At 36.2% G+C, this 18,225-nt stretch overlaps 1 protein-coding gene across 1 annotated transcript; it reads left to right on the top strand.

Moving 5' to 3' along the window:
- Positions 1-811: 811 nt before the first annotated feature.
- On the top strand, positions 812-16,643 carry PTPRC (protein tyrosine phosphatase, receptor type, C; the record flags this gene model as incomplete). Its single annotated transcript, XM_010019478.1, has 20 exons — positions 812-1,008; positions 2,706-2,766; positions 3,341-3,449; positions 4,531-4,562; positions 5,519-5,634; positions 6,168-6,258; positions 6,355-6,431; positions 6,708-6,744; positions 7,158-7,255; positions 8,199-8,324; positions 9,415-9,572; positions 10,057-10,192; positions 10,900-11,049; positions 11,466-11,556; positions 11,915-12,048; positions 13,063-13,197; positions 13,524-13,646; positions 14,096-14,274; positions 14,912-15,047; positions 16,374-16,643. Coding segments are annotated over 20 exons (2,456 nt in total), but the record flags the coding sequence as incomplete, so codon positions are not given.
- Positions 16,644-18,225: the final 1,582 nt, after the last annotated feature.

Here is an 18,225-nt window from a genome sequence, read left to right as displayed (position 1 = left end):
CCCGCTAAAAAAGAAGCTGTTAAATTGGTTGAGAATGTAAACCATTCGATCTTAGATTTAACTGTGACAGAAATTAATGTCATTAATTTTTAAACATCCCCAATTTGAGCGTGATCATGATTTTTCTCTATGATAATATAGTTTAAGCAAATTGTGTTTTGGAGCCCCCAGTCTCTGGGCCTCCACTCATGTTTTAAAAGCTCAGGTGAAGATTGCTGTCCACAGTATAAGTTTATGAGTTTGGAAAACAACATCACTTCCTTTTTTTTTTTAAGAAAATAACGAGTTGCTCGCCTTCATGAATTAATGGTATTTAGTAAATCTTCACCAACTGTTTCAACAACTGATAAAATGATACTATTTCAGATACTAAAATATACTAATAACTCCTGGTAGGAAACCTCATTTACAAAAGTTCTGAAACATACACAGAAGTTTCGAAACATATACTCACAGAAAACTGTTTGTTCCCTAGTCTTGTCTACTGTCCCATGTTTCTAAAATGAGAAAGTGGTGTCAGGCGCAAGAGAGAGAGTTAACGTCCTTATCTTTACAGCCTGACTGGCAGTAGAGCTCTGATCTTCCCTGCCTTTTCACTTCTACTTCACATCTTTTCCAGTATGGTTAAATCTATGGTTAACTCAAAATTGATTTTATCGATCTTGTTAAATTGGAGTTGAAATATTTAGGGAAGAAAATGTTTGAAATAATTGAGAGAAAAGATGACAGACAGACATGAACAGATACAGCTGTTGAAATGTTTGGTTTGAAATTATGAGAATAGAATCAGTAACACTTCTTTTGTTAACAGAACCACAGCAAGTGATTAATGTTAATGCAACATTAACAGCTGATAATGCTGTCCAAATTAAATGCAAAAGTCAACAAGTGTATGGAGCACAAAAAGTATTTGAATTGATTTGGGAAAATGATGGAACAAGAGACTCCAAAGAGGAGTGCGATTTCAAAAAAGAAAATCTCTCATACTTAACAAACTATACATTTACGGTAAGTAGGCTTATTAAATTAAATATATAAACCATTGCTGTATTTTCATTGTTTAAGAGTAGTATACTTGATTTTAGGAAAAGCAAATATGGTGACAGAGGAGTTAATTTATGGGTCTATAGGCCACAGATATAAAGAAGTAGCTATTACCTTGGAAACAAAATGCATATGTGCCTAGCCTATCAATCAGTCAATCAGTAGATCATTCTTTTGTGTTCTATTCCTGGGCACAGGTCCTGACTGCATGAAAAATACAAGCTGAATAGATTGTTTGTACTTGGGACGGAGAAATTTGGGTGTTACATAAGTTTTAGAATAGTTTCTTAAGTGATATTTTAGTGTCTAAAGCACATTTCATTTAATGTCATTTCCATCAGAGGATAAATATGGGATTTAGGTCTTGAGATAATTGCTCAGGAATAAATTGTTCACTATTTTTCACTGTGAAGACTTTTGATGCTTTGGGGACTGGTTAGTTTAAAGCAGCTCAGATCCTTTCCCAGTCGTTTCCATACAAAATATATCATCCTCTGTTTGCAAGCTTCACTTTCCTGAATGCCTCCTGCTATTTTCTGTTCCTTGAGGCATTTCATCCTTTTGTCATTTGTTGTTTGCAAAGCCAATGGTCTTATGTGACCCCCTTACTGTGGCCACTAAGAATGTTTTTCATATCCTGGTAGCAACTGTCCAAAAAGTTTAGGTATTTTCAGGAATGGTGGAGTTTTATTACTCTTAGGAAGCAGTTTCGCTCATTTTTCAAAATCTTTTCCTCTTTTCTCTCTGTTTTCCAGAGAAAATGCAGTATCAGAGAATTCGAATAGTCTAGGTTTTGTTCCAAGACTTTGTCAGTATTTTTTCAAGAGATTCTGCTCAGAAAGCTTTATATTTCGAAAATAAAGACGAGGCCCTGTAGGATCAAGAAATGCTTGCATTGCCCCCATAGTATGAGACCCCTGCACTCTTGTGAGCTTTTTGTATACCAATTGCAATGAGCAGTTTGTCTTATAGAAGAAATTATCTTCTGCTTGGATCTAACCCCTGGCTTCTGCTTTTACCTTATTTTGCCCAATTTGCCCAATTCGTACTGGAAAAAGAGAAAATCAGCTTTATGGCCTTAACTAATAATGAAAGGATTCTGGGTCAAGTTATAGAACGCTCAAGAAAAAAAAACCAACGGATCACCTGTGAGAGTTGGCAGATGTCACGATTCCCTTCTATCTGGACTGGATTGTTCAGGGAATAAACAGGAGCCTATCTAGGATACTTTTGGTTTAGTGATATTTTGACCCCAACTGCAATTTAAAAGATTCAATAAATGTAATATGTATTATGAAATATAAGCACATCTACACAGAGTTAGTATTTTAACACCAAAGAGAGAGATTTGATTTTTTCCTTAAGATATTGCTAGTACTGATTTTGTAAAATGTGTCTCCTATTTCCCTAACTAACCAGTCATCTACATAGTTTTGGATTTAGATCTTGCTATAACTTAGGCAGAAACCTGAGCTGCACTACAAATGGTTATACAAAGATTGACAGCACATCCTGCTGTCAATGAGGTTGATTCATTGGAAATAGATGGATGCATTTTGAATATCCATTGTGCTTCATTTTTCTTAAAAAAATTTATGCAGAAATTTCGACTTGTTCTATCTTAACTTGTTATCTCTTTTGTTCTCACCCACTGCATGCAGATCTTGGTGTTTAATGGAGAATACAGAGGGCAGCCAGTAAAGACAAGTATAAAAACCAGATGTAAGTAAATATATGCACAGCACTTTTACTTTTAGACTTTAGCATAGTATAAGCAGTGTAAATTGTGAATTCTGTTACAGTTGCTCCTAACTGAAAGTCCAAACTGTCTGGTTTTATACTTAGTAGTTGATCTGCACTTGAAAAATAGTGTCCTCACTCAGCATTAACAGATCATGTTGACAAGTCATTGATCGTAATTCAGAATTATTACACAGCTGTGGTTTCTTCAGGAAACATTCAAGTACAACTAGAAATTAATTTCTTTAACTTAAATTATTCAGTTTAGGAATATTTTCCTGTGTTCAGATCCTGTATTTCAGGAGCTGAACATCTGTGAGGAGACAAGCACGGGAATGCGGAACCAGTGTCTGAGTTGTAGCATTTTGATCGGTGGACATGGAGAATTTAAATGAAAGTTTTCTTAAGAAAAAAATAAAATTCCCTCATTTTCTTTGAGCTTAAAAGTTTTTGGCAGTTTGGAATAACAAACTTGAACTAAACCACTGAAAAATAATTGTTTTGTTCCATTAATTATGTATTGGAAATAATAAATGTATTCTTTCTCTGTTGCTAGATAATTCTAAAGCCCTGATTATATTCTTGGTGTTCTTGATCATTGTGACATCAATTGCTTTACTACTGGTTCTGTACAAAATCTATGGTCTTCACAAAAACAAGCTTAGGTAAGCTTAAGGTTTCTCGCCCTCTCTCATATAAATGGGGGTATGGCAGGTGAGCTTTCTGTTTTTCCACTAGGTTTCCCAACTGGTAGTGCAAAAATGTTACAAGGTTGATATTTTATTAAACTGGGAAAAGACATCCATTTGCCTTTGAATTCTTTCAAAAGAAAGACAATTTTTGGTGGTTTGGCAATGCAAATACTATGAAGTAGATTTAAAATCTCTCTGCTATACCCTTTCTCCATGCACAGAAGAAATGTTCTGCTAGAACAAAATGTTTTGTCACTAGATTTGTGAAAAAAATATGCATAAATACTAGAAAACGTTTCCTTCACATTTTAAGCTAAAAGTATTGGAAACTATACATGGAATACATCTCAGGGAGGCTTTGGTTGTTATAGTCATCTAGGTGATGTGGCAGTTCTGTAGGTCAGAGAGGATGGTAACAGAAAAATGGTTGTTGCCTTTTCTGATGACTATGCCCTGGAAAGCCAGGCTGACTGCTATTATTGCTGTGGAAGGCGGTGGTTCAATGTACAAGGGGACATTTGCTGCTGGTAGAGATAGGGGAGCTAGGGCAATTTTTTTCAGAAACCTCTCAGCCGTCTGGCAACAGCAGAACTTTGGGGATTCATCTCTTCCAGCTTCTTTACCACCTCATCACCTTCCTCCGCAGAGAGTCTGGCTTGTTCTTGGCTACCTGGCATTTAAAATTAATTTGGTTATATTTTATGTTAGCAAAATAAACAAAGATGGTGTGAGCAGTTACTCCAGTGAAGAAATTACACACATAGTTGCTGCAGGTGAAATGGACAAAATTATGTAAGCGGTAAAGCTGTTTGAGGTGATTCCCTTGTTTCTTCCCCTCAGTAGTGCTCAGAGTAAGAAGATAAAGATCCAAACCACCTATGTGTAGGTGCTGTAAGTCCCAGTTGTAGTACTCTTGTTTCACAGACAGTTTGTAATGCAGTCTGCTAGTTATAAACAGTCTTGGTGTTCACATACAAACCTGCTTTTATTTAAATCATCATCATATATATGTGTTACTAGTCAGAGCTTTTACAGATACTTTTGTTTTTTACAGCAATTCTTCTGAAGGCGTGAACCTTGTTTCAGGTGAGTATCTTTATGTATTTAGCAGGTGGAAATAAAATTAGTCACATGTCTTGCTGCCGCCTTTGGATTGTTTAAACTCTAGGTTGTATGCATAGATTACAGATATCAACATAATAACACCTTATTCGGAGGAAAAATAACCCAAAAAAATTTTCCTGTGCACCTTTTTCAAAGCAAGAATTTAAACATAAGCCAGTTGGTTTTTACTGCAAAATTTTGAAGGATTTCAAATATCAAAGACTGAAACTAAACATTAAATGTAATATTTTCACAAGATTTCAAAGCCTTTGAAGAAGGCAGAATCAGTCAATACCAGAAAGCTTCAACAAAAACATAATTTACGACATTCGAGCCCACAGAAATTAACTACATTAAATGGTTAGTAATATTGTGTTGATATTCAAATCCATTTGCTTAGACACACAGTTGTTAAAAAAAAATCTTTTCAATATGATAGAAAAATTAATTAATGTCTAGTTAGAGATGTTAAAACTTGTTCAATCATTATCATTAAAGATGATATTACATATTATTGTGACTTAGAGAATAAGTTAGAGAAAATTTGTTATTTGAAATGCATATTGTTACATACATATTTGAAAATACATGTTACATTTGTAGGTTGTTTACATATTAATGCATTTTACCACTGATAATAATTGATCAGAATTGAAGAAGAAAGCAAGGACATGTAACTATTGTGGGTGTTGGAGCTGTTGCTGTGACCCGATGGCACGGTTCAGGTGGCAGAATTGAACAAGTTCTGTTATTCTCAGGGCCTGTTTGCTCACAGCTGGCTCAGGCAACACCATTTTTTTGAAAACGAGAGGCGCTTGCTTAAAATAAAGAGGTTTTCTTTTTTGTTAATTTATCTAATGATTTGAGAATCATGTTTACTGAAATGTAATTTACATTTTCAAAGTTAGTAACGATAAATGTTCAACATATTTACACAGTTAAAGATGATGACAGGCAACTTCTGAACATAGAGCCAATTCCTTCGGAGCACTTGCTGGACACATACAAGAGGAAGATTGCTGATGAAGGAAGACTTTTCTTAGATGAATTTCAGGTTTGTTTTTGGCTTTAAAAATACCACAGATTTGTAGCCAAGGGGTTGGAAGAATTCTGTTCAAGAGCATGTTTGAAGAGTATGCAGTGATTATAAATACAAAAAGAAGGACCTAGAAATTTGAGTTAATTCTTTATTATGGTCAAATAGGCTACAGTTAATTTTGCTACCAAGCTTTCCTTGCTATAAGATGACTTTTTTTCCTCAAGGGGTTTTACAGCAAAAGTATAAAATACACAGTTTGAATACTTCTCACTCTATAATTTACTATGCTTTTTTTAATGCTTTCTCTTACTGCATAGACATATATAAATAAATATGCAGGGAACATAAATAATACATAATTCTGGAGATATGTATTATTTATATAAAAAATTTGTTTGTTTTAGGTATAAGAAATATATGAAGTAGCACTGTATGAAACAGAATGTTATGTTCCAGACTCAGTAGTAGCAAATTTTTTCCATTTGACTGCAAGTAGAAGCAATTTTAATTATATGCTTGCCCAATAAAAGCAACATTGTATTTTGCAGAGTATTCCTAGAGTTTTCACTAAATTTTCAATAAAGGAGGCCAAGAAAAGCCATAATCAGAACAAAAACCGCTATATTGATATCCTTCCATGTGAGTATTTGCTACAATTTTTGTATGTTTTATAAATATTTGTGTTCTCAGTGCTTTGAGATAATTTTTTTAATTGTTTTTAAATGATTTAAACAGATGATCATAACCGTGTTGAGCTCTCAGAAATCCCAGGAGACCCAGGATCAGACTATATCAATGCAAGTTATATTGATGTGAGTGACTTCTACTTAAAAAAAATCTTAGGCACTCCTGAAGAAATTCTGTAGTCTGTATGTTTTGTGTAGGGGAGGGTTGAACTAGATGATCTTAAGGTCCTTTCCAACCCTAACTATTCTATGATTCTATGTTTCCTATTTGAGTTCATTCCTTTTCTGTAATGTATTCAGTTGTATTGCACTGTTGCATATTGAATTTATTTTTAAAGTTGCAAATCTTTTAAATTGTCTGTGCTTCCTTTCTAAGAGTTGCTAACATTGTACTTGTTACAGGGCTTCAAAGAACCAAGAAAATACATTGCTGCACAAGGTATTTTTTAACCTTAAAAGAATATGCTTTCTTTATTCACCCACTTTTTGTTAGAGAGTAGTAAAAAAAATAGCAAATTTATAGAAAAATTGAAAATCTGAAATTCTGAAATTTAATATGTGAAAGTTTGCCAATGAGTTTTTTGCTTAGGCAATTTTATGAAGATGGTAGACTTCTCATGATGTATAATTTTACACCAAAAGTTTTCAGATTTCACAGCTATGCACTAAAGATCTATATGAGGCTTTTAAAATGTAGCCTAATGCAACAGTCATAATGAAATCAAGTGTGTGGCTCTTATTTGTGTGATCTCTGGTTAGCTTTTCAGACTGCATTGCTATGCATGTCAAGAAGAAAAGTGTTTTTTTATGCAGCTTTACTATGAAAAACTCCCTTATAATACCTCTCACTAGGCCCCAAGGATGAAACCACAGATGATTTCTGGAGAATGATCTGGGAACAGAAGGCAACAATTATTGTCATGGTGACTCGCTGTGAGGAAGGAAAGAGGGTGAGAAATATCCATCCATCCACCCATCCATCCATCCATCCATCCATATTTTGTCTGAAAACTGAATGGGTTGCTGTCCTGTGGTGAATTGCATTTTCTTCTTAGTACTTTGTTTTCATCCTTTGCTGTTCTGTCATTGTGGCAGAACCTATTTTGGAAAGCATGCCAAAAGAGTTACCAGTCTTATCAGAAAATGTCGCTTTAGTCCCAGCTGTAAGCAGCAGAGGGTGGGCTTCCAAATTACAACTAATAAATCCAGAAAAGGGCTCAAGGTAGAACTGTAGCTCCTCATAGACCTGTCATAAAATGTATTGTTTGTATTTTTCACCTCTCAGTTATCTTCTGATATCCTGGCAATGCCCTCAGTAAATCCTAGACAAAATATATATTTTTGTTTAATTTGTTGCCTTTGCCTTTCCTGTAACTGGAAGGTTGGATGCTTCTGGCTTGCCTTTGTTCTTTATTCCAGGTACAGCAGAAAGAAGGGGAACTGCTGTTTTAACTGCTTTAAAAGACTAAAATGCTGGCAGCATGCAGATTTACAGCATCCCCAAGCTGATGTTATAGGCAGACAGGAATGACATCCCTCACTAAAGACTCAAAAAGAAGCCATAAAAGCAGCTGCAAACTTTTCTACAACCTTCAGGCAACAGCAACCATGGCTGATCACTTTTTCAACTAGTGTACATGATTTTTTTTCCTCATGGTATTTTCCAAGTTAAATTCCATGGCATAAACTTCAGGTCAGAAACTTGAATTTTTGGATATTTGGAATTATTTAGCACCCTAAGCAGTGACAGCCTTTTCAGGAGAGCAAAAGACCCGAGACAAGGTGGAAAAAACTATACTGAATTGCCATCTGGTTTAAATCAGACTTTCTTCTAGCTCTCAACTCTTTGCCATTTTGCTGTAGTGCTGGTCAACTAACTTCTTATCTTCATAGAACAAATGTGCCCAGTACTGGCCGTCAGTGAAGGGTGGCTCCGCAACATATGGGGACATCATTGTGAAGATCAATGAAAGTAAAACGTGTCCAGACTATGTCATTCAGAAACTACACATCACAAATGTAAGTTGATTCAAAAGTGTAAGACTGACTGAGATTGGAGCACCTATTTGGAGTCCGTAGGTATTGTTGAGAGATCCTTTCAAGAGAAGAGCCAGCTATCAATGGAGGATGCTCTGCTATTTTTTCCTAAGCAACATATAATTCAAGAGGAAACTTCTTAGATGTAGGTGTCATTCCTTACAAGAAATAGGAGTTAGACATATATTTCCAAACTTAAAAATGTATTTTCCTTAGTACTCTGGTATCTATATTTAAGAGGAAACTGTTAATGTACTGTTAAGCATGGAAAACTTAATACACTCTGGTTTTCTTAGATATTTAGCTTGTGCTTAAACATAGAAATTTTACTGGTTTATGTGTATCTTGGAATAACCTTCTGCAAGTAAAATTGATGTTACTCATAGAGCACCATTATCTACCCTAGTGATAATTGTATAGTGGGCCAATTACAAATTCTGTTAATCTCAAGTGCATTCATAAACATAAGTGTTTAAAATTACCATTTGACTATGTGTAGAATCATTAAGGCTGGTTAATTGCTCTGTTCTAGATATCTGAAATCACATTTATTGGTCTGTGGGTAATTTGTAATTTGTGTGTAAAAGTCTGAGATACAGTTTAATTAATTTATTTATTAATCTATTGTAACCTCATCAGGCTAATTCTAGGAGACATAAGAAAATTGCCAACCTGTACCCCTTGAAGTAAGCATGGCTATTCACTGGCCAAGTTGCTTATGAATAGAGTGGGGAGATATATTGTATTCGGGACCGTAGGCTAACTTGAGAAAAAAGTATTTTTAGCAACACTTTGAACCAATTGCTTGTCTTCTGTTGGAGCCATTATGTATCCTTTATTCATGGATAGTTTTAAATTAAAATTGAATATGAAAAATGTCATAACCTGGAGACCATTGGGATCATAACATTACAACACACTGAAATTTCTGTTTCAACTTTTGATGACCATTGCTCTTATTTTTCTTCTGCTCTGTATATCTGCACTTGATTTTGGCTTTCTGTATATATATACATATATATGTGTATGTACTATATACATATATATAAACCCCACACTTCGCTTTGTCCAGGGAAGAGAGAGGACAGCTGGAAGAGATGTCACTCATATTCAGTTCACAAGCTGGCCAGATCATGGAGTCCCTGAGGATCCACATCTCCTTCTCAAACTGCGACGCAGAGTTAATGCTCTCAGCAACTTCTTTAGTGGCCCAATAGTGGTTCATTGCAGGTAAATGTATGTTGTGTTTTAAAAATGTTGTTAGTGTCGAACGAAGTGATGCTGTTCAGGGAAGAGCTGGCAAAAGTATTTGGCTGATCCCAAATTTTGTGACTTGATTACTTGAAAGTGTGGCACTCACAGACACATAAAAAAGCCTGTTTTCTGAAGGATCTGAAGGATATTCACATAAATAAAATCTGAGACTATACGGACTTTTAGACTTTCGGAAAGCAGGCAGATAAGCATCGTGCTATTCTGGCTACAAGCACCATGATTGGCAATATTTGCCTTACTTTCATTAAAAGATACCTAAAATACAAACTCATCATTGTTTCTGTTGCCAATTAATTTACAGCAAGAACTGTTTTCAGTTGCTTCGTATCCTGTTGTTACACTTTTTCCCTTTCACTCCCTCCCTGACTGTTAACCTCTCAAGAGCGGGACTGGGAGAAGCCATTCCCTCTTGATAACCAGATCACTTTCTGCTTTGCAGTGCTGGTGTTGGGCGCACTGGGACGTACATAGGAATTGATGCCATGCTGGAGGGGCTGGATACAGAAGGCAGAGTGGATGTTTATGGTTATGTTGTGAAGCTGCGTCGGCAACGATGCCTTATGGTTCAAGTAGAGGTATCTTGCTAGAACTCCTGTCACTTAGAACTCTTCTCTAGGGCTTCATCAGTATTTCTCAGAAGTCCACTGCTCAGTCTTGGGTACTGCTATAGTTCAGTTGAAGTTGTTCATAGAAAATATAGCTCTGAAAAATACAGAGAGTTAAAAACTTCCAACACTATTTTTTAGTTTTAGAAACTTCAACTTTTTAAGTTTAGGTTTTAAAAAAGGAAAGCAAGAAGATTATAGATCTGCTAATCCAGCTTTTGCCATACAATTCACAAATGCAAATTGAACTTTCATAGCCAAACTTAATTTTCAAATTCTAAAGACTGTGTAGGTAGGATGTTCAGTTGAGTTGAGACTACAACAAAAGTTATAGACTGATGAAATGCATGTTTTTAACTTATTTAGTCATTTTGGAGATCTTTCAAATCTCAGTTGCATATTTCTTCAATAACACTACATTTATTTGCAGAACACTTCATCCAACATACTAAATGTGGTCCAAAATGTCTAATTTAGAGGCTACTCTGATTTTTTTATATTTTTATTTAATTGCCTATTTAACATTAATGATTAATATTATTATCACTAATAACATCATTGGAATAATAGTTTCTTATAATGGTTTTAAAAAATGGTATGAATTTGTTGTTTGTTTGGTTTTGTTTATTTGTTTTTTACTCTTATTATTTTTAAAACCTTCAAATGGGAAACACCAGTCACAGTACATCCTTATCCATCAAGCACTAGTGGAGTACAATCAGTATGGAGAAACAGAGGTCAGTCTATCAGAACTGCATTCCTATCTTAACAATCTGAAAAGAAAAGATCCTCCAAGTGATCCTTCTCTGCTGGAGGCAGAGTTTCAGGTAAATAAGCATTGCATTCTGGTGCCATTACCTCTCACTTCCGTTAGAAAGCACCTTGCACAATAGTTGTGAGAGAGATACCACACTTCATACATTACTGCTGTGCTGTTTTATTTCTCTGGCGCAGAAAGTTTCTTTACATTCATGAAAAAAAATAAGTTAATGACATTTAATTCCTGCTTTCGATGTTAATATTTTTAACAGAGATGGGGAGCATAGAATGAATACTTATATCTATGTGCACGATTTCCTGTGCCATTGTACATGGTATGACAGGCATTTTTAAACTATGGTCCAGATGTGACCGAAGTTTAAAGAATTAAAGGAAGAAGTGACTGGCTGTGCGTCTCCAGAGGAGACAATGATCCCAGGAGCCATTTTAATCAAGCATAATACCAAACATCCTCTTTCTTTAGAGATTACCTTCCTATAAGGGGTGGCGGACACAGAACACTGGGAATCGTGAGGAAAATAAAAGCAAAAATAGGAATGCAAACATTATTCCATGTAAGTATTTTCCAGGATCTCTCCCTTATTTTGTCTGTTATCTTCTATAAGAAAACCTACTAAATTTTGAAAAAATTAGGACAGTAAATTATCTTACTGAGATGTATTTGATTGCTTAATTTTCTCAACACTGCAGAATTAGAAACTTACCATAGTATTTTAAAAAAGAGATGAGGTTTTAAAGATGTGGATTATCAGTAGTGTCTATTTCAAAGAAAGTGGCCTTTGTTCTGCAATCTGTTTTGAAGGATTACCCTTTTTCTATGTATTTCCCCCCCTGCATGTGTGGGGACAGCCCCCCTCTAATACTACACCTGAGCAACAGTGTGATGTGATGGTGACGCTTTGTTTCATGCAGATGACTTTAACCGAGTACCAGTCAAGCAGGAAGATGAACACAATAAGGAGGGTGAACATGATTCAGATGATTCCTCAGATGAGGACAGTGACTGTGAGGAATCAAGCAAATACATCAATGCTTCCTTCATAACTGTATGTATTTAGAGAATCCACTATAAGTATTTCACAAGCTTTCAGCTAAAACTGTATTCTAGCTTGTGCTCTTACTCCTTTTTTGGTTTCACATATAGAATAGGAGAGAAAGTTCTGACAGTCAATTGGTAAATCCATTTATAGTTTTAATCATCAAAATCTTCTACATGTTGCTGCAGTAGTAACATGAATCTTTTCCCCCTACGTGGTTTCAGTGTGTGCAATTTTAAATAGTGAGATTAAACGTAGAAATGCCTTTTCTTTTTTTTTTTTTTCCCACATGTGTGTTATGTTTAAAACCACTGACTTTCAAAGTGGCCTCATGATAACAGGTATTTCTAGTAGTGAGCACCTACCTACAAGTTGTTTCATACTGATATTTTCCCTGTTAGTGAAATATGAGTATGGTTATTCACATACACAAAACCTTAGTACTGAAAATTGGAGCCATCAGTTTTTTGCTATCATATATACCTCCAGAAGAAGGAGAGCAGTTATTCATCATGAATGGTGATTTCAATGAAATTACTACCTAAATTGGGTAAAGCTGAATGATTTAAAATGCTGCAAAGTTATGATATTTATCCAAAGTAAATATAGTTTTTTTACTTTTGGGTAGCTCAGTGTGAACTGGCTGGTAATATGAACTTTGTGTGGTATAAACTCAATTTCTTAGTGGTCAAATTAAACAGCTGTGTAGAATTAAATGTTTTAGCCCTTAAAAATATGCTTTGCAGAAAATGGCAGGGTAGGTCTCACCCACTGCAGCATGAGGATACCTTGTTGTCAATCTGGAAGTGATACCGTTGATAGTGGAATTGAGCTGAATGTCATTTGGCTCATAGAATTCCTGAAAGACCATTGCGTACTATGATAGGCATATTTTCCCTATAAAGAAAAAGGTTCAGTAGTTTATTTCATAGGCTGTCCTTTGAATGATGAGTTCTTTTGCTTGACAATCACATTTCAAATGAATTTCAGAAAAAAAAAAAACATTAAAAACTTTTTTTATAGGGTTACTGGGGTCCGAAAGCCATGATAGCAACACAAGGACCACTGCAGGAAACTATCTCTGACTTCTGGCAAATGGTGTTCCAAAGAAAAGTCAAAGTCATTGTTATGCTGACAGAGCTGAAAGAAGGAGATCAGGTGAGGGCATTGTCTTCACATTGGCACCTTAAAGATCCTCTGTAAGCAAAGAAAACACTGCACAGCACTCTCTGGTTCCTTTCCTCCAGTTAAGTGTTTCATAGGATGAGGAATTTGCATTTCCAATATTATTTGTTCTATTATTTACCTTCTTAATTTACTTTCTAATGATTTTTTGAGGGGAAGAGTGTATGATGCTGTATTTTAAAATACAATGACACTCCTGCTACTTTAAAGTCAATGCCATCTGTAAGTGCATGTGGAGGATAAAATAAAAGGAGGTTTGAATGGTGGTAAGCACTGACTTGTACTTTTACCCATTTTAGGAACTCTGTGCACAGTATTGGGGAGAAGGAAAACAATTGTATGATGGCATAGAGGTTCAAATGACAGATGTCAACTGTTGTCCTAGCTATACCATACGTGCATTTGACGTTACACATCTGAAGGTAAAAGTTTCTTTGTGAATTCAAAAAGGAAGTTTTAAATTTCTTTCCCTGTTACAAACTTAGCCTAAAAACCCAGAAAGGACAATTCCCACTGCACTTATCTCCTGCTTTAAGAAGTTGAACTTGTTTTTTTCTTTCAGACCAGCAGCCAATCATGATAAATGCTATAAATTATCTCAGATTTCCCATTTAGTGAATTGCTAAATGGAGATGGTGCCAGTGGAGTCTCAGGAGTTTGCGCTTTGAGCAAAGCTATCTTTTGCTCTATCTTTTGCACTTTGAGCAAAGCTTGGATGTCTACTTACCTCATGTTCATGAGGTAGAACTTGCATCACCATGCAGTTCCTCAGGAATATAGTTTTTCTTTTGTAAATCAGCTGCAATAGATGTACTGTGTGAATCTTTATTTTAACCTGAACATTGACTACATCTCCACTGCTGTTTTTCAGATGAAAGAAACACAGAAGGTGTATCAGTATCAGTATCACAAGTGGAGTGGCTCTGATGTTCCAGAAAACCCAAAAGATTTAGTCAGCATGATTCTTAACCTTAAAGAAAAATTTACAGTCAGACCAGTCACCGAGGACAGGAAGAATACCCACAGTGTCCCGCTTGTCATCCACTGCCGGTGGGTATGAATTTAGCACATATTTAACCTAGCTGAGTTCTGGCTATACGTAGCAACCACAGTTGTGGGATGCCTACCTTTTCCCCAAAGCCTTGAATTGCTCAGGCTTAACCTTTCTGATTGGAGTGATGAAAAGTGAGCACGCTTTGGGAAGTGCGGGCTGGAGTAGGTGTTCAGAGCTAGCTGCTTTTCCTTGGTACAAATATTTTGAGGAGAAATGCTAGGTCAGAATGTTCTTGTACCATACCACTAATGAGGATCCAGCAGAACTTTAGGTTCATCTCTTGCTCCAGTACATAAGCTTACTTATTTTTAGGACCACTTCCAGGAATAGCCTTACATACCATCTAAACCAGAGGATAATCCTGCTAACAATTGTTGAGACTGTAAACCTAAAGCTTCTAATTTCTCTCTTACCCCTTAAGTGGCCACATAAGATCCAGGTAGCCTCTAGGAAAACTGTCTTGTGTATATTCTTAATATTAACAATATTCTTAATTTTACCAATTTCAGTCCAGCAAAAAATAATTTGGAAAAGTAATTCGTTATGTAGATTTGAAATAAATCTATCATTTAGTTAGAAGACCTGATGATATTACAGTTAAAATTTATATGTACATTTTTCCTCATCTTCTAGAGATGGATCACAGCAGACTGGTGTATTTTGTGCTTTAATGACCCTCTTGGAAAGTGCAGAAACAGAAGAAGTAATAGATGTTTTCCAAGTAGTAAAAGCTCTTCGTCGCACCAGGCTGGGGGTGGTCCCCACCTTTGTAAGTAAATCTTATGAATTACCAGAAAAAAAATGATGAGATTACTGATCACCATCACTAATATCTTCATAGCCTTTCTCGTGAGCAACACTAATTCTAATCAGGACATGCACTGCCACTCACCACTACTTGGGAATTGGCTGTTACTGTTAAGAATGAAGGAGTCTGTGAGACGTCCAAAGCTGCAATTCTATAACACTATGGTAGAAGGGCACATATAAAATTACAAATTGCATAAATTGATGTTTCTGCAGTTGCTTCAGGGGTAGACATGCACAGTGTCCCTTAACTCCTGCAGTTAGGAGGCTAAGTCTATTTCACAGGCTATCAGCCACCAACTCGTTTTGTTTAGGTCACTCCAGACTAATTGTGTCTCTGTGGCATACGCTGTGCATTTACAAACAAACCAGACCTAGGTGTCACAATAATGTTGTTTACAACTTGGGTTGTAAACAACTCTAAGAAACATGTTTTTGGTACTTGTGAACCAAGAAGGTACTGAGTGACAACTTGCAAGCAGCTACAGAGACATTACATACTGTCATGGTTTAACCCCAGCTGGCAACTAAGCACAACACAGCCGCTCGCTCATTCCTCCTGTGTTGAGATGGGGAAGAGAATCAGAAGTGTAAAAGTGAGAAAACTCATGGGTTGAGATAAAGACAGTTTAATAGTAAAGCAAAAGCTACACACACAAGCAAAGTAAAGTAAGGAATTCATTCACCACTTCCCATCAGCAGGTAGATGTTCAGCCAGCTCCAGGAAAGCAGGGCTCCATCCTGCATAATGGTTACTTGCGAAATAAAAACGCCATTACTCTGAACGTCCAACCCCTTCCTTCCTCTTCCCCCAGCTTTATATGCTGAGCATGACACCACACGGAATGGAAAGGGTATGGAATATCCCTTGGGTCAGTTGACATCAGCTGTCCTGGCTGTGTCCCCTCTCAGCTTCTTGTGCACCCCCAGCGTACTCTCTGGTAGAGTGCTGTGAGAAGCAGAAGAGGCCTTGACTCTGTGTAAGCTCTGCTCAGCAATAAGGAAAACATTCCTGTGTTATCAGTGCTGTTTTCAGCACAAAACATAGCCCCATACTAGCTGCTCTGATGAAAATTAACTCTACCCGAGGCAAAACCACCATGACATGAAATCAGAATAAAACATAGAAGCAACACTACAGCAAAAACTGCGGAGTCAGCTTCATATGCAATATTTCATGTTCAACTCCATGTTACATTTGTAAAATTTAAGAAAACAGAGAAAGAATGGGTTTATTCTTGGGCTCTGAGCGTTCCATTCATACTAACTTCTTTTCTTTGTATTTAAGGAACATTACCAATTTCTTTATGACACCATTGCCAGTTCCTACCCTCCACAGAATGGACAAATAAAGAACAGCCAACAGAAAGATAAAGTTGAATTTTGCAATGAAGTAGAAAAAACAGATCAGGAAACTGATTTGATCACTATCGATCCTACCCCATCAACGCCAGAAGAAAATCAGGCTTCTGAAGTATGTGATGAATCTAAGGCTGCAGATAGCACTAAGGGAGCAGAAAGCTCTGCAAATGGCCCCTCAGCTCCAGTTCTAACTTAGAGCTTTTTTTTTTTTTCCATGTGCAAAAAGATTTAAGCAAAACAAGAAGTACAAGATTTCTTCCTCTTCCCAGCCTTCTTTTTTGAAAATGATAACTGTTATTTCAGTTTTTCAAAGGTACAAATTTAAAAGATTACTTGAAACTTGGCAAGAGTGACAAAGAACTGTGAAAATTTAAGTTTTGTGTAGATTTGCATTTAATACTTCAGAAACCTTTTCACTGTTTTTATACTTTTTCTTTTAAAACTATGTACAGTGTAATAGTATGCTGAGAAGTGGGAAGGAAATTTTTTGACTTCTCTAACGAGGAGAAAAGCAATTCAGAACAAGATGACCATGTTGCAACAACAGGTTTGTCTTCAAAAATATTAGTAAGTAAATTAACCTAACTGGTAAACATGTATTCTAGCACTTCAGGAGTGCTGACGAAGCACTGCTTTCATAATCCTCTGCAACTTGTGGGACTTTACCAGTTTGAAGAGCTTATCATTGACAGCATGTGGCACTTCCAAGGAATCCAGGCTTACGGAGAATCTGTAAATCCTCCTGGATCAATGTGGAATAGGAATTTCTTGCATTTTTCTAAACTGCCTCAAGGTGTCCTTGTTGCTCCACATATATTAGAGTTTTCAGCGTTCGACTAGGAGAGTTTGGAGATTGGCACTTGAATCATTGCAATCCTACTGATATAAAACACCTCATCTTTATTCTTAGAGTTTAGAATACAGCGTGCGTGCACATCTGTTTCTTATGCTTACTGTTATTTAAAGGGACTGCCTCTGTGAATGCATCTGACCCGTTTTCAGAATTGGAAAATACTTAGATGTTTTTCCTCCAATCCTTGTAGATTTTAATTGGTACAGGATTTTTTTGTTTGTTTGTTAGCTTTTCATTATGAGGTTTTATATGTTACAGTTGTGATATTTTCACTATTTCTTGCTGGATTTTAACCTACTGTTTTTAGAACAAATAAAAAATATAATAGTTGACGAGGTGGAAACTATTTTGTTCTGTTGTATTCTGCAAACTAATCTTCTGCACAAAATCTTGGGCTATCCCATACATGGATAAAATTTACAAATTTCAGTAGGAAAACACAGTTTAATTCTTATAAAACTGTGTGTGAATCCAGGTAAGTGTGTTGTTTCTTTCATTACAGAGGAAGGAAACTTCATTTTTCTTTTGCTTGAAGTCATTAAAGGAACAGCCACTCAACAGATTAAGTGCTTCTAGTTTATCACTGCATATTCCTAATCTCTCTTTACAAAAAATAATTGAAAATACTTAGAGAACCATGTAAACGTGTGACTGACATGTACAGCCACACTTGGTAAAACATTAATTTAATTTTGCTGTTACTCTAGATCAAAGGTTTAATTCACAGTTATAAGCTCAGACAAGTGCTTCCTGTCAGTCTTACTTGGGTAGGTGGCAGCAAACGGCCACAGAGGTGGTGGGATTCCCCTCGGCTGTGAGCTGAACTGCCTTTTCCACTGAAGCTGTGTTAGTTGGTAAACTAAGCAAGTTGAGGGGGTCACCTGCAGAGAAAAACCTCTTGAGACTAAACAGGAAGATAGTCTAA

Source organism: Nestor notabilis, unplaced genomic scaffold (genome assembly GCF_000696875.1).
Source record: "Nestor notabilis isolate BGI_N333 unplaced genomic scaffold, ASM69687v1 scaffold8268, whole genome shotgun sequence".
NCBI classification, from domain to species: Eukaryota; Metazoa; Chordata; class Aves; order Psittaciformes; family Psittacidae; genus Nestor; species Nestor notabilis.
This window is presented reverse-complemented; position numbering and strand designations above follow the sequence as displayed.